Genomic DNA, 23,790 nt, shown 5'->3' with positions numbered 1-23,790 from the left:
AACAGAGATCATTGCAAAAGCAAAGCCTTGCACAAGCAACACAGTCTGTAGACTGTAGTGGAGTGGTTCAGACATAGTTCCTTCATTATTTTGCAGGGAGGGCAAAGCAACAAAGATTTATCAATAAATAAATCAATAATGCCAAGGTCGAGAAAACCTGCTCCATATGGCTGTCCCTTGTATCTGTGGGGGACTACTGCAGGGGTTCCAAAATCTATGGATGCTCAAGCCTCATTCTTGGCTCTCCATATCTGAGAATGTGGCACCCGTAGATACAGAAAAATAACTATATATATCCATATATATAAACACAAATATAAATAAATATATACACACACATAAATATATGTAAATATATATCACACATATACTTTATTTAAAATGCTCCTTCCTAGGAAATAAGGGAACATAAAATTCCTGCAACCTTAGATGAACAGGCTACATTCAGTTCAGTTATGGTCATTCTCTGGTCTACCTCTCAAAAACATTTAACTGCATAGAAAATGATCATTTCATAGCCCTTCCACCCCCAAACAAATATATACATGAAACAAAAACAAACCACCACCAAGATATGGCATTTGGAATAAGACAGTAGGTAAGAATCGATCTTGGGGGTTCAAATACTAGAAGAGAAGTAATCATCAGGATGAAAAGCTAAAATTAGGTTTAAGATTGGAATGAAATACTTTAAAATTATTTTAAATCGTTATTATCATACACTCATTTCCTACACTTCAATAATTTTTCAGTTGTGCTTACCTAGTATTCAAAAAATCAAGAAAACTTGTTATTGACAGTCCTTGATAAAGAACTACATATTCAGTTCAGTCGCTCAGTCGTGTCCGACTCTTTGCGACGCTATGTTGCACCACCAAGGCCTCACTGTCCATCACCAACTCCCGGAGTTCACCCAAACTCATGTCCATTAAGTCGGTGATGCCATCCAGCCATCTCATCCTCTTTCGTCCCCTTCTACTCCTGCCCCCGATCCCTCCCAGCATCAGAGTCTTTTTCAATGAGTCAACCCTTCGCATGACATGGCCAAAGTATCGGAGTTTCAGCTTTAGCATCATTCCTTCCAATGAACACGCAGGAGTGATCTCCTTTAAAATGGACTGGTTGGATCTCCTTGCAGTCCAAGGGACTCTCAAGAGTCTTCTCCAACACCACAGTTCAAAAGCATCAATTCTTCGGTGCTCAGCCTTCTTCACAGTCCAACTCTCACATCCATACATGACCACAGGAAAAACCATAGCCTTGACTAGATGGACCTTAGTCAGCAAAGTAATGTCTCTGCTTTTGAATATACTATCTAGGTTGGTCATAATCTTCCTTCCAAGGAGTAAGAGTCTTTTAATTTCATGGCTGCAATCTGCAGTGATTTTGAAGCCCTAAAAAATAAAGTTTGACACTTTTTCCACTGTTTCTCCATCTATTTGCCATGAAGTGATGGGACCAGATAACATGATCTTTGTTTTCTGAATGTTGAGCTTTAAGCCAACTTTTTCACTCTCCTCTGTCACTTTCATCAAGAGGCTCTTTAGTTCCTCTTTGCTTTGTGCCATAAGGGTGGTGTCATCTGCATATCTGAGGTTACTGATATTTCTCCCAGCAATCTTGATTCCAGCTTATGTTTCTTCCAGCCCAGCATTTCTCATGATGTACTCTGCACCGAAGTTAAATAAGCAGGGTGACAATATACAGCCTTGACATACTCCTTTTCCTATTTGGAACCAGTCTGTTGTTCCATGTCCAATTCTAACTGTTGCTTTCTGACCTGCATACAGGTTTCTCAAGAGGAAGGTCAGGTGATCCGGTATTCTCATCTCTTTCAGAATTTTCCATAGTTTCTTGTGATCCACACAGTCAAAGGCTTTGGCATTGTCAATAAAGCAGAAGATGTTTTTCTGGAACTCTCTTGCTTTTCCCATGATCCAGCAGATGTTGGCAATTTGATCTCTGGCTCCTCTGCCTTTTCCAAAACCAGCTTGAACATCTGGAAGTTCACGGTTCACATACTGTTGAAGCCTGGTTTGGAGAATTGTGAGCATTACTTTGCTAGCGAGTGAGATGAGGGCAATTGTGCGGTAGTTTGAGAATTCTTTGGCCTTGCCTTTCTTTGAGATTGGAATGAAAACTGACCTTTTCCAGTCCTGTGGCCACTGCTGACTTTTCCAAATTTGCTGGCATATTGAGTGCAGCACTTTCACAGCATCATCTTTCAGGATTTGAAATAACTCAACTGGAATTCCATCACCTCCACTAGCTTTGTTTGTAGTGATGCTTTCTAAGGCCCACCTGACTTCACATTCCAGGATGTCTGGCTCTAGGTGAGTGATCACACCATCGTGATTATCTTGGTCGTGAAGATCTTTTTTGCACAATTCTTCTGTGTATTGTTGCCACCTCTTCTTAGTATCTTCTGCTTCTGTTAGGTCCATACCATTTCTGTCCTTTATCGAGCCCATCTTTGCATGAAATGTTCCCTTGGTATCTCTAATTTTCTTGAAGAGATCTCTAGTCTTTCCCATTCTGTTCTCTTCCTCTATTTCTTTGCATTGATCGTTGAGGAAGGCTTTCTTATCTCTTCTTGCTATTCTTTGGAACGCTGCATTCAGACGCTTCTATCTTTCCTTTTCTCCTTTGCTTTTTACTTCTCTTCTTTTCACAGCTATTTGTAAGGCCTCCCCAGACAGCCATTTTGCTTTTTTGCATTTCTTTTCCATGGGGATGGTCTTGATCCCTGTCTCCTGTACAACGTCACAAACCTCCGTCCATAGTTTATCAGGCACTGTCTTTCAGATCTAGTTCCTTAAATCTATTTCTCACTTTTACTGTATAACCATAGGAATTTGATTTAGGTCATACCTGAATGGTCTAGTGGTTTTCCCCACTTTCTTTAATTTAAGTCTGGATTTGGCAATAAGGAGTTCATGATCTGAGCCACAGTCAGCTCCCAGTCTTGCTTTTGCTGACTGTATAGAGCTTCTCCATCTTTGGCTGCAAAGAATATAATCAATCTGATTTCGGTGTTGACCATCTGGTGATGTCCATGTGTAGAGTCTTCTCTTGTGTTGTTGGAAGACGGTGTTTGCTATGACCAGTGCATTTTCTTGGCAAAACTCTATTAGCCTTTGCCCTCCTTCATTCTGTATTCCAAGGCCAAATTTGCCTGTTACTCCAGGTGTTTCTTGACTTCCTAATTTTGCATTCCAGTCCCCTATAATGAAAAGGACATCTTTTTTGGGTGTTAGTTCTAAAAGGTCTTGTAGGTCTTCATAGAACCGTTCAACTTCAGCTTCTTCAGTGTTACTGGTTGGGGCATAGACTTGGATTAGTATTATATTGAATGGCTTGCCTTGCAAACGAAGAGAGATCATTCTGTCCTTTTTGAGACTGCATCTAAGTACTGCATTTTGGACTCTTTTGTTGACCATGATGGCTACTCCATTTCTTCTGAGGGATTCCTGCCCGCAGTAGTAGATATAATGGTCATCTGAGTGTAACTCACCCATTCCAGTCCATTTTAGTCGCTGATCCTAGAATGTCGACGTTCACCCTTGCCATCTCCTGTTTGACCACTTTCAATTTGCCTTGATTCATGGACCTAACATTCCAGGTTCCTATGAATATTGCTCTTTACAGCATTGGACCTTGCTTCTATCACCAGTCACATCCACAACTGGGTATTGTTTTTTCTTTGGCTCCATCCCTTCATTCTTTCTGGAGTTATGTCTCCACTGATCACCCGTAGCAATACTGGGCACCTACTGACCTGGGGAGTTCATCTTTCAGTGTCCTAACTTTTTGCCTTTTCATAGTGTTCATGGGGTTCTCAAGGTAAGAATACTGAAGTGGTTTGCCATTCCCTTCTCCACTGGACCACTTTCTGTCATATTAGTAGGATTTTACTACTAATATTAGTAGTTATTTAATATTTACTACTAATAAGATTGAACTACATATTAGCAGGATTTTGATTTTCCATATATTAGTACTGAAAATTCTTATTGATTTGGGATTGTTTTAGTTTATTCCTGAATTATGTTTTTATAAAGAATCTAAAATTTAGTATTTAACAGATTGCTTGAACCCAAACTGGCATATTAAGTTTCTCCAAATTTTACCCATATTAAGCAGTCAATATACTAGAAATCTTTCCGTTTCAGAAGACCTGAACAATTCCAACATAAGCTTTAATGTGCTTTTATTTACCAAGAGAAAAGAAAATTTTTAATATTAGAACGTCTTAAACGTCATAAGCTAATGTGTGCATCTTGCATCAACCAACCTGTTGTCAAGGTGACAATGCAGCGCCACCTATTGGTTAAAACACTGCAATTCAAGTTTTGCTCTTTATCTAAGGATTTTTTTTCCTTAGTATTTTCGATCTCTGGTTGGTTGACTCCTCAGAAGCATGTGGAACCTGTGAATACGGAAGGGCCCACAGTATACACATTGTCTTTGCAATGTTCCTAATTAGCACATGAAAGCGACGTAAAAATAAAATTCTATAATTGAAAAATCTAAATATTTGCAGATGAAACCACCCTTATGGCAGAAAGTGAAGAAGAACTAAAGTGAAAGTGAAAGACAAGAGGGAAAAAGTTGGCTTAAAGCTCAACATTCAGAAAACTAAGATCTTCACATCTGGTCCCATCACTTCATGGCATATAGATGGGGAAGCGGTGGCAACTTGGCTGACTTTATTTTTCGGGGCTCCAACATCACTGCAGATGGTGACTGCAGCCATGAAATTAAAAGACACTTACTCCTTGGAAGCAAAGTTATGACCAACCTAGATAGCATATTCAAAAGCAGAGACACTTTGCCAACAAAGGTCCGTCTAGTCAAGGCTATGGTTTTTCCAGTAGTCATGTATGGATGTGAGATTTGGACTGTAAAGAAATCTGAGCACCAAAGAATTGATGCTTTTGAACTGTGGTGTTGAAGAAGACTCTTGAGAGTCCCTTGGACTGCAAGGAGATCCAACCAATCCATCCTAAAGGAGATCAGTCCTGGGTGTTCAATGGAAGGACTGATGTTGAAGCTGAAACTCCAATACTTTGGCTACCTGATGCAAAGAGCTGACTCATTTGCAAAGACCCTGATGCTGGGAAAGATTGAGGACAGGAGGAGAAGGGGACGACAGAGAATGAGACGGTTGGATGGCATCACTGACTCAATGGACATGAGTTTGGGTAAACTCCAGGAGTTGGTGATGGACAGGGAGGCCCAGTGTGCTGCGGTTCATGGGGTCGCAAACAGTTGGACACAACTGTGCAACTGAACTGAATGGAACTATTTTATGCATTTCATAGGTTCCAACATGATTTTTTTCCTTTTATGCTGAAAAAAAAAAAGTTCAATGATTTGTATTTAACTTACAGCTCCTATTCCTGAGATAATACTTTTAAAATTCAAGACTACAGATGAAGGTTCTATTTATGTTCTATCCCTCTTTCTTCTGTTACTGTAGTTTTTACAATTTCACATGAACTGTGCTTCTAAACTGAAAACCAAAACCAAACATCTAATGAATATGAACAGAGTGTTCAAGTGCTATCAATGTACTTGATAACCATACTGTACTTTATGACCACAAACCAAAGCATATAGCAACCTGTCACTCAGGACCACACATGCTATAAATCATCATTGACGACAACGCTGCAACTTGCGGAGGAAAGAGGATCTCACACTGTGCTGGCTCTCGATCTCTTCATGCTTCTGCTGTAGGGCTTGGGAAGCCCGGATGGAGTCTCCAATTCCCCACTGAGCTCTCAGCTGCTCTGATCCAGGCCCTTCAAGCCAATTCACAACCTATGAATGGAAGTTGAGATGAAATTTTAAAATAATCAAAAACTTTTCAAGCTTTCATTCTAATTGGTTTACCCCTCCCAAAGTTTCTCAAGTGTTTTGAATTTAAAATTCTTTAAATTGTTTTATTGAACATTGTATTTTATTGTATATAGTAAATGTTTCTTTCAGAACTATACAGCTATAATGGGACAACTTTCCCAAACTCACATTTGATAAAATGTACACTAGAGCATCTTAGGCTCTCAGCTACCTGATTATCTGCCAGGTTAAAAAAATCTGGGATGCTCCCATAAGATAGGATTAAAAACTAACTTATGATGATAAGAAAATCAGAGAACTACAGGACTTAAAATAGGAAGGGCCATCAATAATGACATTTGTGAAATTTTTTATCTAATAAGAAAAGTGACTTTCAGAAAGATTAAGTGACTTGTTCAAGGTAATAGAACTCATTATTTAGTAACTAAGAGTCACATGTCTTCTTGACTCATCATCTAGAGTTCTTTCCAAAGTACTGAAAAAACAGAATGAATTAACTGATAAAAAGTAAAATATTGTTCTCACTTTGAAAATTAAAACCAGTAGAATTATACTGCTGCAATACACTCTAGGGGTCTGAAAGACCATCTAAAGTCCCATGGGCACCAAGTCTACTCAGAAAGATGTAGGGAGGGGACTACAGTTTGCCAAAAGAGCAGCGTTGGGTGTTTCTCTTTTGCTAAGTCCTTGAAACAGTCCATCAGTTCAGGAGATGAGCTCCATATGGGATAGATATGGGAGACACTCTATTAAAACCTCACACCACACAAGTGTCATGCCCATTGTAAAAGTCACTGAGATCAAAGATGTGCAAAGTTATGCCTTCCATCAAGCTATTAACAGATCTTCCAATCCAGATCCAGAATAATTTTTATTACAAGCAATGTTGCTGACATAATAACACAGCTGACATTGTAATTTTCATCAAGTTTTCAAGAGAATAGAGGTAGACAGTTAAGATCAAAATCTCATGCAGAAGAAGAAGATCAAATTTGCATGCAGAAGAAAACTGGGTTTTGCTTACTCTACCCACAAACATATATACTCTAAAACTACATAGACACAGTGAAGTAATTCTAACAGAAAAAAATAGTACCCAGCTCTACCAAGCTAAATTATTATTTAGTAAGCTAAATTCAAAACAGAAATTCAACAACAGATACATGGTTATGTCCTAAATCTTAACTTAGCATAGCTCCCCAGAAATGAATAAGGATATCTCTGCAAAGAGTCAAACATGCTTAAGAGCTAGGCAAGCATGCACACACGCATGCACATACACACACACACAGCAAAGTAATACTAGAGACTCAGTGAGACAGGCTTATCTTAGCACAGACCTATAGTGCATTCCATAGCTACTACCAGGTTAATATGTATTTATTTTAAAATCTAAGAATTTATGTAGTTTTAATAATTATATAAAAGCACCGCATCATACCTGCCTCCAGAGAAACCTGTATGCAGGTCAAGAAGCAACAGTCAGAGCAGACATGGAACAACGGACTGGTTCAAAATTGGGAAAGGAGTAACGTCAAGGCTGTATATTGTCACCCTACTTATTTAACTTATATGCAGAGTACATCATGTGAAATGCCAAGCTAGATGAAGCTCAAGTTGAAATCAAGACCAGTAACCTCAGATATGCAGATGACACCACCCTTGTGGCAAAACATGAAGAGGAACTAAAGCGACCCTTGATGAAGGTGAAAGAGGAGAGTGAAAAAGCTGGCTTACAACTCAACATTCACCAAACAAAGATCATCACTTCATGGGAAAGAGAGAAAAATGGAAAACAATGACAGATTTTATTTTCTTGGGACTCCAAAATCACTGAGGATGGTGACTGAAGCCATGAAATTAAAAGGGACTTGCTCCTTGCAAGAAAAGCTGTGGCAAATCTAGACAGGGTATTAAAAGGCAGAGATATCACTTTGCCCAATAGGTCCATGCAGTAGTCCATGCTTTTTCCAGTAGTTAGATGCATATGTGAGACTTGGACCATAAAGAAGGCTGAGTGCCGAACAAGTGATGCTTTTGAACTGTGGTCCTAGAGAAGACTCTTGAGAGTGCCCTGGACAGCATGGACATCAAACAAGTCAATCCTAAAGGAAATCAGTCCTGAATGTTCATTGGAAGGACTGATGCTGAAGCTCCAATACTCTGACCACCTGATGTGAAGAGCTGATTCATTGGAAAAGCCCCTGACACTGGGAAAGACTGAAGGCAGGAGAAGAGGATGAGATGGCTGGATGGCATCACCGACTCAATGGACATGAGTTTAAGAAAACTCCAGGATATAGTGAAGGACAGGGAAGCCTGGCATACTGCAGTCCATGGGATTGCAAAGAGTCAGACACAACTGAGCGACTGAACAATAATGACAACCTCAACCTGACGAATAATCATGTGTATTTCCTTTCATTAATTTTTCACATGCATTTCATTTTCATGTGTTACTCCAGATTTAAGTGCTGTAGTTGATTCTCATAGAATACAAGTAATTTCTCTCTTGGGTTTTTCACTTTCATGTGGCTATAGTTGTTATAGTTTTCAGTGTCTCTAAACCTCTTTCTTAAGGAGGCCAACCTCCTTGCCTGCCTCACCCTCTTGCTCTCTCATTTGTCCAACCAAACCATCCAATCAACCAACAAACAGTAAGAGCTAAGCAGGTAATGTCCTACATCAAATAACTATTACACCTGTTTTCACAGCTCCAGGTCTCTGTTGAGCATCCAAGTAATTTAAACATGAATATTATACAGCAGTTATACAACAGAATTTTTCTCCAATCCTCTATTGTTTTCTTAGAAAATGTTTTCAATGACATCCTGGGTCCAATGATCTTATAATGTTAATGGCTAATATATATTATAAAATTATTCTCTAAAACACTTTGGTATGAAACATTCAAGTCATGAAAGTTTTAATTGAAAATAAACTTCACAACATATATATACTATTGCTTTAATTTGTTTATAATTTTTATTTTCTGAGATTCTTAGTGCAATTTATTGAGAAACAGCTACACAGGAGCTCTGGGAGAAATAGTATCTAACAACCAAAATATTTTTTGCCATTTTGAAAAAACTCTTGCAATGGGGTTCTTGCCCTCAGTCTACTTCAACTTTAATGGAAGAGATGAGATGGGTAAATAGTCAAGCAAAATAATGTAGCAATGATTACATTTAATTTGAAATCATTTATGTTTATTACAAAACTGGGTTAGAGATGGTAACTAAGAAAAAAACTAGTTAAGAGCATAAAAATGTTGGTAAGTTCCTAGGTGTATGATACTAAGTTGACTAAAATTAGGGGAAAGTTTTCTGGAAACAAAGTAGATGTGATTTACTTTTTGATTTTATATTTTTCTAACATAGACTGGTTTAATAAAAAAAGAGTAAGACTTACTGTTTGTTAACAACCAGAGGGGAAAAGCAGAACAACATACTAAATAAAAATCTTTTCATGTGGACTGTATACTCATCTTTGTTGAAATCTCTCTCCCAGTGTGGTTCTGAGTAGCATTCGGGATGCAATGTGGCTAGCTGGCATGTCTTACGATGTCATACGACGCCACGGAGAGTGGGCCCTTGTCTATGCGTCACCATTCCCTCCTTTAACCGAGCCCACCCTGTACATTCAGTGCTCTAGGGTGCCATGCTCTCTCACTGCTGCTGCTGCTGCTAAGTCGCTTCAGTCGTGTCCGACTCTGTGCAAACCCACAGACTCCGCCGTCCCTGGGATTCTCCAGGCAAGAACACTGGGGTGGGTTGCCATTTCCTTCTCCAATGCATTCAAGTGAAAAGTGAAAGTGAAGTCGCTCAGTCGTGTCCGACTCTTTGTGATCCCATGGACTGCAGCCCACCAGGCTCCTCCGTCCATGGGATTTTCCAGGCAAGAGTACTGGAGCAGGTGCCATCGCCTTCTCCGATGCTCTGTCACTAGTCTTGCTTTAATATGGGCTGTTCTGCTGCCTGAAATCTTTGAGCCCCTTCTCTTCCTGACCTCTTTTTCATCTTTCAAGATTCATCTCATGCTGATGATTTTGGTCTTACATTTTCTACTGAACGGTTTATTTTTCTTTTGATTTAAAATGAGTTGTTTTTCATTTCCAAGGGCCTGGATGCTTCTGATTTGTCTGAACTTGCACTGTTAATTTCTGGATGTCAAACAAATCCAAATAAAAACAACATTCTTGTGATTACTCTTGTTATTTCTTTTTAATTTTGAAACTTCCTACATAATAAGAATATTTTAAAAGCATTATTATAAATTACACATTTTAAAGTTATAATTTGGAGCAATATTCTCAAGCCAAAATCCCTCAGAGTCATTTTTTTGCTCCTTTTTTTTCTCTTACATCCTGTGTATCTGATACCCTTAGAATCCTGTTGTTTTGACTTTCAAAATAAAACTGCATCTAAGCCTGCTTCAGGCCTTACCGATATCCCTGTGGTAACCTCCCAGCCAGGCTTTCTGTTTCTGGTTTTGAACTCTACATAGCTGACTACTGCTTTCAAAATACTTCCACCAAGTTCAAAACAGAAATCTCTTCAGGTGTGTTTCTAAATATTAGAATAAATAAATTGTGAATGCCATTCTTTCGGGATTTATCTTTTGGTGCCTACCCCCTTTTTTGTCCTAGTATCTTAAATATTAATATATTCATAGCTTCCACCTTTTCTACAAGGTTTTAGTACTAGAGAGCAAAAACTCAAAAACAAAAGAAGTTTAAGTATTATTTTTGACTCACTGGAATAACTCACTGCCATGATTTTCTTTGTTAAATTCATGCTTTCAGAGTCCTAAATTCATCTGCAAACCCCTGGCAGCAGATGCTCTTTAGAATACAATGTTCCTCAACATCTCCACTTTCTCTGCTTCAATCTTTTGTATGAGCTGGTTTTGAAGGGGCAGGGGACTAGGTTCCTGTTTGTGTCCACCAGCCTATGCAAAGTATCACTTTTTCATGAGAGACAGATAAGCAGTTTGGCCTGGAAAAAGCACTGAACATGACTCTGAAATCTGAAGTCTGGCTCTGCCCCTAAGAGGTAAAAGACTCTGGTCCATCACATTTAAGATGTGTCAACGCTACCTACTGTACAGGACTGTTGTCCCGATTACAGTCGTTATACATAAGATACTTGAGCACAGAGGATGGTATGAACAGTGTTAGTCTCTTTGCTTTTCTCACTTGTTCTGAAGGAAAAAGTTCCTTCTGTTTATCACTCTTCATAAACATTGTCTCACATCTACATTTTTACAATAAAATCCATGTATTTCTTAAGCAAATCCCTGAACTGTTTTATTCTATGCTTTTATTTTTTTTTCCCATTTATTTAGGTCTTCTTTATTTTTTCGTGTTTTTTTTTTACTTTACAATACTGTATTGGTTTTGCCATACACTGACATGAATCCACCACAGGTGTACATGAGTTCCCAACCCTGAACCCCCCCTCCCACCACCCTCCCCATATCATCTCTCTGGGTCATCCCAGTGCACCAGCCCCAAGCATCCTGTATCCTGTACCGAACCTAGACTAGACTAGCGATTCGTTTCTTACATGATAGTATACATGTTTCAGTGCCAATCTCCCAAATCATCCAACCCTCTCCCTCTCCCACAGAGTCCAAAAGTCTGTGCTTTACATCTGTGTCTCTTTTGCTGTCTCGCATACAGGGTTATCATTTATTCTATGCTTTTAAAAACTGGAGAGAAGAAGAGAAAGTTTTGGGCTTCCTTGGTGGTTCAGTGGTTAAAAATCTGCCTTGCAACGCAAGGGACACCAGTCCGATCTCCGGTCCGGGAAGACCTCACATGCCGCAAAGCAACTAAGCCTGAGCGCCACAACTACTAACTCCACACTCTAGAGCCTGTGAGCTCACATGCTGCGACTGCTAAAGCATCTGCACCCTGACCTTGCCTGCAACAAGAGAAGCCACTGCAATGAGCAGCTCGCACACGGCAAGCTCCCTGCAACTAGAAGAAGACCGACTGCAGCAATGAAGACTCTCCATAACACCCTCCCCCTAAATAAATAAATCTAAAAAAAAAGAGTAAGTTTGAAGTAAGAGGATTTAAGTAAGTTTTAAGTAAGTGCATGTAAGCACTTTGAAATAAGTTTCCATTTGCTTGAGGGGACTCATCTGCTTCTCATTTATTACAATGTATTGCGAATATAAAAGCTATATAATAGCTTTTATGTATTTTAAACAAGTGATCAATTATTTCACTGAAAATATCTAAATTCTAAAAATAAGGATGGAATGAAAATAACTCAAAAATTTTAACTGTTAAAATGTACATTATTTTTAAAAACGTAAGACAATATTATTTAAACATTTAAACTTTAAAACTCTAGAAAACATGTAAACTCTAGAAACAAAACAAGCAGGTTAAAATAAATCATGATAACTGGGGAAAAACAACTCATCAGCAGAGACTTTCAAAGGGCCATAAATTTAAAAATAAACTTTAAGTAGAGCAAAGACATCTCTTTGGCATGCACACACACACAAACTCAGTTACACAGTCACATGTACATATAGTTTTAATGTATGCTGAAAGTAATTTCCCTTAGAATGCACCATCAGGAACAAGCACACCATAAATGTTTGACTATTTCTAATAAAAATGATGCAAACGGAGGTTGATGTCCCAGTACACAAGTGTATTTAAATGCATTAATGATGGTGGTTTCCCAAAATGGGTTTATAAAACATAATTTCAATCAGGACCTACTGCTCAGTTGATATGAATATTAAAGCAAACACAGTTTCATGTACAATCCTTATCAATGTGACCTCTCAAATGGTTATGTTTATATGCAAAGTATAACCTTGGAGATGTGCTCTTAAAATCCACCATGATAAGTGTCTGAAGAGGCCAAAAATGCATGTGACTATTTAACACTTATTCCCAACCAGGCTGACTTCCAAAAACTACATGAGAGAATTTCTAGATGTATGTGAGGTCAAACCAGGCAGAAGAGCGTATCAAGCAAATGTGAAGCATCAGTTCAGTTCAGTTCAGTTGCTCAGTCGTGTCCGACTCTTTGCGACCCCATGAATCGCAGCGCGCCAGGCCTCCCTGTCCATCACCATCTCCCGAAGTTCACTCAGACTCACGCACATCGAGTCCGTGATGCCATCCAGCCATCTCATCCTTGGTCGTCCCCTTCTCCTCCTGCCCCCAATCCCTCCCACCATCAGAGTCTTTTCCAATGAGTCAACTCTTCACATAAGGTGGCCAAAGTACTGGAGTTTCAGCTTTAGCATCAGTCCTTCCAAAGAACACCCAGGGCTTATCTCCTTTAGGATGGACTGGTTGGATCTTGTTGCAGTCCAAGGGACTCTCAAGAGTCTTCTCCAACACCACAGTTCAAAAGCATCAATTCTTCGGCGCTCAGCCTTCTTCATGTCTAAAATCAAACTCATGATTTTCCACCCCTTTTCCCTCTGCACATAAACCCAAGCCCTGTCCAATGTTCCTTAACTAGAGAACACCACCATCCATGAAGTCTTGCAAGTCAGAAATGCTTCATCTCTGATACTGTCTTCTTTCTCAACCTTCCTCCCTTCACTGTCCTTGGGACTTGGCATGGTTGCAATTTTACAACTATTGCTGTAATTATGTAACCATGTTCCAAAAAGTGGGACCTTGTTTGTTTTTACTCACCATTACATTCCACTGGGCACAATGTCACACTACTGTATAACAGACACTCATTTTCTTTTAATAGGTGAGAAAATGCTATTAGTAATAAAAACTCATTATGTGCCAAGCACTGAACATTTATTAAATTAAATCTTCTTAATCTCTGTTAACAGCCCTATTAAGCAGGTATTATTATTACTGTTGCTGTTTTCCTTAGTTTACTGAGGAGGAAGCGAGGGCACTGAGAAGTACATGTCCTTCCCAAGATCACACAACCTGGATATGGTAGAAGGCATACCCAGGTGACCAGGGCACTTTATACTGCTATGCTATTCCATCTTTATGGGTTTCAAAGCTACTCTCAGCTACTTAGCTAAAGTTTACCTGAGTTTAATAAAAGCTATCTTTAATTTATGAATATGTCACATAGAAAAAGTTATATATAATTAACACATGCTTAGAAATCTTCAGTTTGTATGTAGTTATCATGAGATAAAGCCTAAATCGTTTTGCCTGGAATTCAAGATCGTCCATGATCCAATCCCATCCTTCCTCTCAAGCCTTCTTCCCCGTGATTCCCTAATGCTCTAGTCAGGGGTCAGCAAACTGCTGCCTGCAGGACAATTCTAGCCTGCCACTTCTTTTTACTTTTTAATAATCTACTTTTACTTTTTATTTTTTATTTTGGCCGCTCCCATGACATGCAGGATCTTAGATCTCCGACCAGGGATCAAACCGGTGCCCTGGGCACTAGCAGCACAGAGTCTTAACCACTGGACTGTCAAGCAAGTCCCCACTTGTTCTTATAAATAAAGTTTTACTGGAGCACAGCCAAACACACTTGTTTACATAATGAATATGCATTATAACAGCAGTTAAACAGCCACAGCTGCAAGAAAACTATATGAACCAAACAGCCTAAACACTTACTATTTGGCCCTTCACAGAACAAGTTTTCCAACAGGTGAACGAGAATTCTAGACTAGAATCTAATTTACTGGGAATAAATAAAATGGCTACCATTTGCTGAGTGCTGGGTTCTTTCAACAAACCTTTCAAAAGAGGTCCTGTTATCCCTGTTTTATATGCGAAAGACAGAAGAGAAAGAAAGAGAGGAAGAGGAAAAAGAAAGAAGGAAGTGAAACAGGTTCAGGTCATAAAAATGTGACCAGGATCACACAGCAAATACATGGAGGAACAGGGGTTCAGCTCAAGCTCACGGACCATGCTTCATGATTACGGGCCGAACACTTCCTGGGACCTACAGCTGCCTTTTTCTTCAGCAGATCCTGGGATTTAATGCTGTTATTATTTACTAACGTGATCCTTTCTCCTCCACAGGATGCTAATTCTCCTTTAAAACCTGAAGTAGAGGTTACCCCTTCTTGGGGATAAGCTCACGCACTGCCTTTCCCACTAAGTCTTACCAGATGTCCTGCTACCAGAGGGATGATCCACCTATGAACGCCCACAGCACTGCGGTCATTCCCTCGGGACACCCAACACTCTCTCCGCTCTTAAGCTTAGTATAGCAAACCCAAATTCATGTCCTCCAGAAAAACCACAAGGTGTTTTATATAGTAAATACTTAACAAATACTTATCTAATGAATGAATCTATATTAAAAACACTGGGACACTTCTAATCTGGATTTGCAAAGTGAAAAATTTAAGATTCACTTCTTAATAATTCAGCAGATGAAAATCCAAAATGTAGCCTAAATATAGAAATATCTTCCTAAGTACTGATTTTTAGTGTTTTTAGCCTACTTACAAAAATCAATTTTAAAAAGAAATAAAACTAAGTATTAAATATATTTCATATTTTCTATCAGTACCATACAGTAATGAAATAATATTATAGTTAACATATCACACATCATCATTTCAGTAGGATAGAAAATCTCTTCATAACGTCCAAATTAACAACAACAAAAAAAACAATGTTATTGGAAATTTAAAATAAAATTCATGGTGAACAATAAAATGTTATTTATTACAAGACTACAAAGACCACAACAGAGGTTCCCAATAACTAGTTATTTTTGAAGCTCATTCTGATACAGTAAGCTGAGTGCTCAACATCATCACTGTAGAAATAATTTAAATGTCAATACTAATTGACCAGATGGTCAATACTGAAATCAGACTGATTATATGCTTTGCAGCCAAAGATGGAGAAGCTCTATACAGTCAGCAAAAACAAGACCGGAGCTGACAGATCATGAATTCCTTATTGCCAAATTCAGACTTAAATTGAAGAAACTAGGGAAAACCACTAGACCATTCAGTGGTCTAAACCAAACCCCTTACAATTATACAGTGGAAGTGACAGATAGATTCAAGGGATTAGATGTGATAGACAAAGTGCCTGAAGAACTATGGACAGAGGTTCATGACATTGTACAGGAGGCAGGGATCAAGACCATCCCCAAGGAAAAGAAATGCCAAAAGGGAAAATGGTTGTCTGAGGAGGCCTTACTAATAGCTTTGAACAGAAGTGAAGTGAAAGGCAAAGGAGAAAAGGAAAGATATACCCATTTGAATGCAGAGTTCCAAAGAATAACAAGGAAAAAGAAAGCCTTCCTCAGCAATCAACGCAAAGAAATAGAGGAAAACAATAGAATGGGAAAGTCTAGAGATCTCTTCAAGAAAATTAGAGATACCAAGGGAACATTTCATGCAAAGACGGGCTCATTAAAGGACAGAAATGGTATGGACCTAACAGAAGCAGAAGATATTAAGAAGAGGTGGCACGAATACACCAAAGAAAATACACAAAAAAGATCTTCATGACCCAGATAATCACAATGGCGTGATCAGCAAGCCAGAGTCAGACATCTTGGAATGCGAAGTCAATTAGGCCTCAGGAAGCATCACTATGAACAAAGCTAGTGGAGGTGATGGAGTTCCAGTTGAGCTGTTTCAAATCCTAAAAGATGATGTGGTGAAAGTACTGAACTCAATATGCCAGCAAATTTGGAAAACTCAGCAGTGGCCACAGGACTGGAAAAGGTCAGTGTTCATTCCAATCACAAAAAAAGGCAATGCCAAAGAATGCTCAAACTACTGCACAATTGCAGTCATGGGGAAATAGATGGGGAAACAGTGGAAACAGTGTCAGACTTTATTTTTTGGGGGCTCCAAAATCACTGCAGATGGTGACTGCAGCCATGAAATTAAAAGACACTTACTCCTTGGAAGAAAAGTCATGACCAACTTAGATAGCATATTCAAAAGCAGAGACATTACTTTGCCGACTGAGGTCCTTCTAGTCAAGGCTATGGTTTTTCCTGTGGTCATGTATGGATGTGAGAGTTGGACTGTGAAGAAGGCTGAGTGCCAAAGAATTGATGCTTTTGAACTGCGGTGTTGGAGAAGACTCTTGAGTGTCCCTTGGACTGCAAGGAGATCCAACCAGTCCATTCTGAAGGAGATCAGCCCTGAGATTTCTTTGGAAGGAATGATGCTAAAGCTGAAACTCCAGTACTTTGGCCACCTCATGCGAAGAGTTGACTCATTGGAAATGACTCTGATGGTGGGAGGGATTGGGGGCAGGAGGAGAAGGGGACGACCGAGGATGAGATGGCTGGATGGCATCACGGACTCGATGGACGTGAGTCTGAGTGAATTCTGGGAGATGGTGATGAACAGGGAGGCCTGGCGTGCTACGATTCATGGGGTTGCAAAGAATCGAACACCACTGAGCGACTGAACTGAACTGAACAAACGCTAGCAAAGTAATGCTCAAAATTCTCTAAGCCAGGCTTCAACAGTATGGAACCATGAAATTCCAGATGTTCAAGCTGGAACTAGAAAAGGAAGAGGAACCAGAGATCAAATTGTCAACCTGTTGGATCATCGAAAAAGCAAGAGAGTTCTAGAAAAACATCTACTTCTGCTTTATTGACTATGCCAAAACCTTTGACTTGTGTGGATCACAACAAACTATGGAAAATTTTTGAGATGGTAAAAGCAGACCATCTGAAATGCCTCTTGAGAAATCTGTATGCAGGTCAAGAAGCAACAGTTAGAACTGGACATGGAACACCAGACTAGTTCCAAATAGGGAAAGGAGTACGTCAAGGCTGTATATTGTCACCCTGCTTATTTAACTTATATGCAGAGTACATGATGAGAAACGCTGGGCTGGAAGAAGCACAAGCTGGAATCAAGATTGATGGGAGAAATAGCAATAACCTGAGATATGCAGATGACCTAACCCTTATGGCAGAAAGTGAAGAACTAAAGAGCCTCTTGATAAAAGTGAAAGAGGAGAGTGAAAAAGTTGGCTTAAAATTCAACATTCGGAAAACTAAGATCCCATCTGGTCCTACCACTTCATGGGAAATAGATGGGGAAACAGTGGAAACAGTGACAGACTTTATTTTTTTTGGACTTTATTTTTTTATTTTTTGGACTCCCACATCACTGCAGATGGTGACTGCAGCTATGAAATTAAAAGACGCTTGCTGCTTGGAAGAAAAGCTATGACCAATATAGATAGCATATTAAAGAGCAGAGACATTACTTTGCCAACAAAGGTCCGTCTAGTCAAAGCTATGGTTTTTCCAGTAGTCATGTATGGACGTGAGTGCCGAAGAATTGATGCTTTTGAACTGTGGTGTTGGAGAAGACTCTTGAGAGTCCCTTGGACTGCGAGGAGATCCAACCAGTCCATCCTAAAGGAGATCAGTCCTGGGTGTTCATTGGAAGGACTGATGCTGAAGCTGAAACTCCAATACTTCCTGATGCAAAGAACTAACTCATTGGAATAGATCCTGATGCTAACTAAGAAAGATTGAAGGCAAGAGGAGAAGGGGATGACGGAAGATGAGATGGCTGGTTGGACATGAGTTTGAGTGAACGGGAGTTGGCGATGGACAGGGAGGCCTGCAGTGCTGCGGTCCATGGGGTCGCAAAGAGTTAGACACAGTGACTAATTCAGTTCAGTGACTGAACTGAATTAAACTGAACTAATTGTAAAAATAGTTTGAATGTCTGGCTTGACATAGCTAAAGCTCTCTATATAGTGTAAATAAGGCTTAGTATAAAATCAGGTACAGAGTAGGAATTACAAAAAAAAAAATTAGATTTTAAAAAGAATTTAATATATTCAAAACAGACACCTACCTGCATCACCTTCTGCTGAATCTCTTCTAACTGTGTACGCTTACTTCGTTGCCTACAAACTTCCTGGTAGCGGGTATATTGCTCTCGCAGTGAATCTAATAATTTCATAACCTGTGGCTGTGCAAGCAGTTCATCATCCATAGGAGACCATGAGACCCCTCCATCTGAGCCATTAAATCGACGCTGCTGTAATTCGGATAACAATTCATGCCCTTTACAAATGAAAGATACTTACAATTAATATCCATAAAGAAATCCAAATCTTATTTCTCAATCTTCTCAATTTTAGTCCCTTAGTTTTAGAACATACCTGCCTATGTCTACCTAACAGGTCTTAAGTACTAAAAAGCAATTTTTCAGTTTCTATGGAAATAAACAGGAAAGCTGCATGTATACACACACATATGGGTACACACTGTTTAGTTTATCTATACACTATGTTCTGTGTCATAACTGTATCACATACAGACAGTCCTTGACTTAGTGATGGTCTGACTTACAATTTTCTGACTTTACAATGTTGGATTCATATGTTGAATCCATATTTCAAAATCGAATTTTTTCTTTTTCTGGGCTGGCAACATGCAGTGTAACACTTCTGTGATGCTGGGCAGCAGCAGTGAGACACAGCTTGCAGTCGGCTACACAACCATGAGGGTAAACACCTGATACACTGACAACCATCCTGTAATCGCACAGCTATTCCGTTTCTCACTTTCAGTACATTATTCAGTAAATTATATGAGATACTAAACACTGTATTATAAAACAGGCTTTGCTTTAGATGATGCCACCCCACTGTAGGGTAATGTAAGTATTCTGAACATGTTTAAGGTAGGCTAGACTAAGCTATGAGGCTTGGTACTTTAGGTGTATTAAATGCATTTCAACATGATATTTTCAACTTATTATGGGTTTATCAGGATGAAACCATGCTGTAACTCGGGGAAGACCAGTGTCATAAATACATACATACCATATACGTCATACTACATAGTAAGCATATAGTATACATACGGCATATATATTTTCTAGCTCTAACTATCTTTCTATCACATTCTTGTTATTATTGGATTCACTGCTCAGGATACTGTGCCATCCAACACTCTTTCCCTTCAGAGCACAATTACAATCTGGGACTTCCTGTCTGATGGTACCAATTAGCATGTTTGTCTGATGGTACTAAACAATACTAAGCAATATGTTGTAGGATTTCAGTATTAATTCATACCCTTAATCCATAGCACCTTAGAGAAATGTTGGTGTGTAACAAATGAATGATTAAAGGGATAAAGTCTTCACTACTGGTACAAAATAATATTCAAATAATCTCTATATAAATCTCTACAACATATTAACTGTTGTGAATCACGGGGGGCTATACTAGTATAAAAATTGCATTCAGTGTTCTTTGATTACAGCTACCTCGTAGAGAAAAATAACTCATGCAAAAGAAATTAAAATTATAGAATGTGCAACATCTAAAGCTCTATGTATAATATTAACAATTTTAAAAGTGAATAAACTGTACATTCTAGGATAATACAACTATAATTATTATTAAGGAGTCAAAAATACAGACATTTAAATTCTTTCCTCTTCAATTTTATTAAAGTGTCCTAAATTTAAATGGCTTTAAATAATATAAACATTTTTTCTTATGATTTAGAGATATTTCCAATTTCTGAAAAACATCCAAGATTGTTTTAAATGTCTCCATTTTATATTTTCTATCTTTGATTTATGAGCCAATAACAAACAAAAAGGATTCAGTGACATATAAAAATAATTCTAAAATACAAATGTAACAAGTTTCTTAATTCAATGGCTTTAGCAACTTTAAAAATGTTAAATATAAACATCATATTAGATATTTTTAATCTAAAGCAATATTTTTACTGACAGTCTATTTTACTGTCTAAACATGCAGTTACTCAGATTACAATTATTTCTTTGTTCTTTCAGGAAGTAAGACCCAAATCATACTGAAAAACTCAAGAAAACTGAATCTATACAATAAAGATATTCAGAATTTATTTCTTTACTCTTCATCATAATTTATAATTGGAAAAACATCTGTTTTAAAGACTTACACAAAGTCTTTGTGTATATATATATATATATACACACACACACACACACACATGCATTCTTTACATATATATACCCATAAAAGTCATTAAGTTCAGAATACATATTATTTTTTCTATTTTGATGACTGCTACCTTTAATCTTTTCCTTGTGGATATCAATTCCATTACCGAAGCAGCACTATATAATGGTTTCAAAGAGCACAGTTAGAGACCAAACTGCCTCGGCTCGAGTACCAAATTCAGCACTGTCAGTTCTGTAATCTGCATAAGTTACTAATCGTATTGCCTCAGTTTCCCCACCTTAACCCTGGGATGACAAGAGTACCTACTTCACTGGGCTGTAGTGAGGGATAAATGAGTTAGCGCACTTAAAGTGCTTAAAACATTACCTGCTAGAGGACTAGAATTATGCCCTATTACTAGAAAATTACATTATAAATAAAATTAAGGTATTTTCATTGGAAAAAATTCCAACGCATTCCAGAAAGTGTGGAACTACTATTTGGGCTGGGATATACCCATCACGCAGCTCTGTGCAAGCGAACGCACGCTGCGCAAGGCCATTGCTGGCGCTCCATGCTCTCACCCAGATAACTGTACAGCACAAGCGGCTCTGGATCTACACCTTGTCTTTATGGTGACAGAGCTCAATAATCATTTCATCTTGAGCGAGATTTTTAATATCTATAAGCCCTGGCTTCCTCAAATACAAACAGAGAAGATAATGCTTATTTTTTCTAGGAGTTGTTATGGGAATGAAATATGAAAATGTACACAAATACAATGTTAGCAACATAATCCATATTCAGTAATCCTCATAGCAACCCAATGAAACAGAAGTTTTTATCTTCAAGTCACAGATAAATAAATTCAAATATTTCAAGATAATTGATCATTATTAATAATTTTTAATATTATACAGTATATTAATATACTTTTAAACCAAAGAGTAGTTTGAAAAATTTCTTGAGTTTCTACAACATAGTATGTACTCAATTCATGTTTGTCTTATTGATTAATATATGGCTGATTAAATGGATTATGATTATCAGTAATGAATACACTGCCTCATCTTACCTGTCTGAAGAACAGTTTCAGGATCAACTGATGGAAGAAAGTTTAAATCCACAGACCTGGCAAGCACCAAAAGAGTAATTTTTAAAAACTACATGTATTTCTATTTATTAATATATAACGTAAGGAAATCCTTTATATATACTTACCAAAACAGGGACATGTAAGTATGAAAATGTGAAGTATATTGGCCTACCAGGCTAATTTCTCTTAAACATCAGGAAGCCCACTAGAGATTAATTAAACAGTAGCAGCCGAAGAAACATCTATGTGATAAATAATAAAATACAATACTTGGAAACTACAATTTATTGCTATTAACTACAGTATTATTTCAAGTATATCAGAGGAATCCATCTTGCTATGTTCCACTGGATACACGCTTTAAACTGAAATTTGTCACTATACAGCAACCCAGGAACATTAACATTGAAAACATGCATGTAGCCATCCTCCAATCAAAAGTTTCTTAGCTATAGCAATCCTTGAGAGTTGCAAATAGCCTCTGATAATCGTATGTGTGTCCCCTAGCACATGTGCTCTCTTCCCTGTACTAATCACATTTCATTTGCAGCTGAACTATGGCCTTCATTTTCTTAAACATATACAGTAAGTGGAGATGATAAAGGAAAGATACATGACAAAGCAAAGCCTGGGGTCTAGCTACTATAACAGGTCTAGCTCTGTACCTTTCACTTTTGTCAGCTGATCTAGGGCTTCCCCTCTTGTATAGCCCAGGTGCTTCCTAAGGACTGAAATAAGGGATGAAAATTTCCAAGAGGGATTTTGTTGTATGGAGTTTAAAAGAGACTATGTAATAACACTTGAGTTCCTTGGGAAGAGATTGGCAAATACGAGATTTCACCGGACACTTCCTGCAGTCACAAGCCATGGTTTCCTAGTGTTTCCCAAAACACTGAACGAGATTACAATTAGGTAGGAAAAAAAACCAGGGTTCCAGTGGCATGTAAGTACAGGAAATTTTAAGAAAGCAATTAAACAGGTTTCTTTACTGCAACACTTTCTCAGAACCGATGTGTGCATGCTAAGTTGCTTCAGCTGTGTCCTACTCTTTGTGACTGCCAGGCTCCTCTGTCCATGGAATTTTTCAAGCAAGAGTACTGGAGTAGGTTGCCATTCCCTTCTCCAGAGGATCTTTCCCACCCAGGGATCGAAACCACGTCTCCTTTACTGGTTCTTCACCACTAGCACTACCTGGGAAGCCTGTATTCTGTCAATATTCACGGTGATTCTACCAGTGCCCTCAAAGGATGTCTTACCTAAAAAACATGTTTCCGAGAAATACCAGACTTACTGTTAGACTATTCAGAAATAAAGAGGTTTGGCAAATTTTTGTCAAGTAACTTGCATGATATTTTCAATTACATAGCGCGCGCATGTGTGTGATATCTATACACATACTCGCATGTTTACATATATGTAAAATTTTTACACTTACATTTTTATATGGTCTCTAAGGTAGGAATGTTACTAAATGTTAGTTCCAACTTTAGACTTAATCTTCAAACCACTTGTTTTACTTTGTTTTAAATCAAGATTTGGCATTAAACTATGACCTTACCTTATCTCACTTAATCAGTCTGGACTATTTTGGATTAACAGAGTAACAATGCATTTGGTCAAAGTTTCATTGTATTTATAAGGTCAGATTCAAAAGAGACAGACAAGGTAAGTGTTGATCCTTTCAAATTTCCTAATGAAAAATTACTGTCTAGTGACTACTTTATTACTGAGGATTAATTTGCTTCCTACAGTGCTTTTCACCTGGGGAAAGGAAACTTGTCTGCAAGTTGTTAAGGCTGAAAAGTTCAATGGAAATCTCTTAAAATGATACATCTAGGTAGTTACATTTAGATAATACAAATGAACAATTACTTCATCCAGTGTCATAAAACACTATAAACTCCCCAAGCTGAACTCATGAATATCACAAATTTTACAAGGA

At 38.3% G+C, this 23,790-nt stretch overlaps 1 protein-coding gene across 1 annotated transcript in view; it reads right to left on the bottom strand.

Annotated features, from left to right (window-relative positions):
* Positions 1–23,790, bottom strand: part of SESTD1 (SEC14 and spectrin domain containing 1) — a 132,366-nt gene that overhangs the window by 17,362 nt on the left and 91,214 nt on the right. The window contains exons 8-10 of the mRNA XM_052662482.1: positions 21,828–21,883; positions 18,658–18,869; positions 5,704–5,826 (exon numbers count right to left, since the gene is read on the bottom strand). Coding sequence (XP_052518442.1) covers positions 5,704–5,826; positions 18,658–18,869; positions 21,828–21,883 — 391 coding nt within the window. The remainder of the gene's footprint in view (positions 1–5,703; positions 5,827–18,657; positions 18,870–21,827; positions 21,884–23,790) is intronic.

The sequence above is a fragment of the Budorcas taxicolor genome, chromosome 2 (genome assembly GCF_023091745.1).
Source record: "Budorcas taxicolor isolate Tak-1 chromosome 2, Takin1.1, whole genome shotgun sequence".
Taxonomy (NCBI): domain Eukaryota; kingdom Metazoa; phylum Chordata; class Mammalia; order Artiodactyla; family Bovidae; genus Budorcas; species Budorcas taxicolor.
The sequence above is the reverse complement of the archived record's forward strand: the minus strand, read 5'-3'. Positions and strand labels throughout refer to the sequence as shown.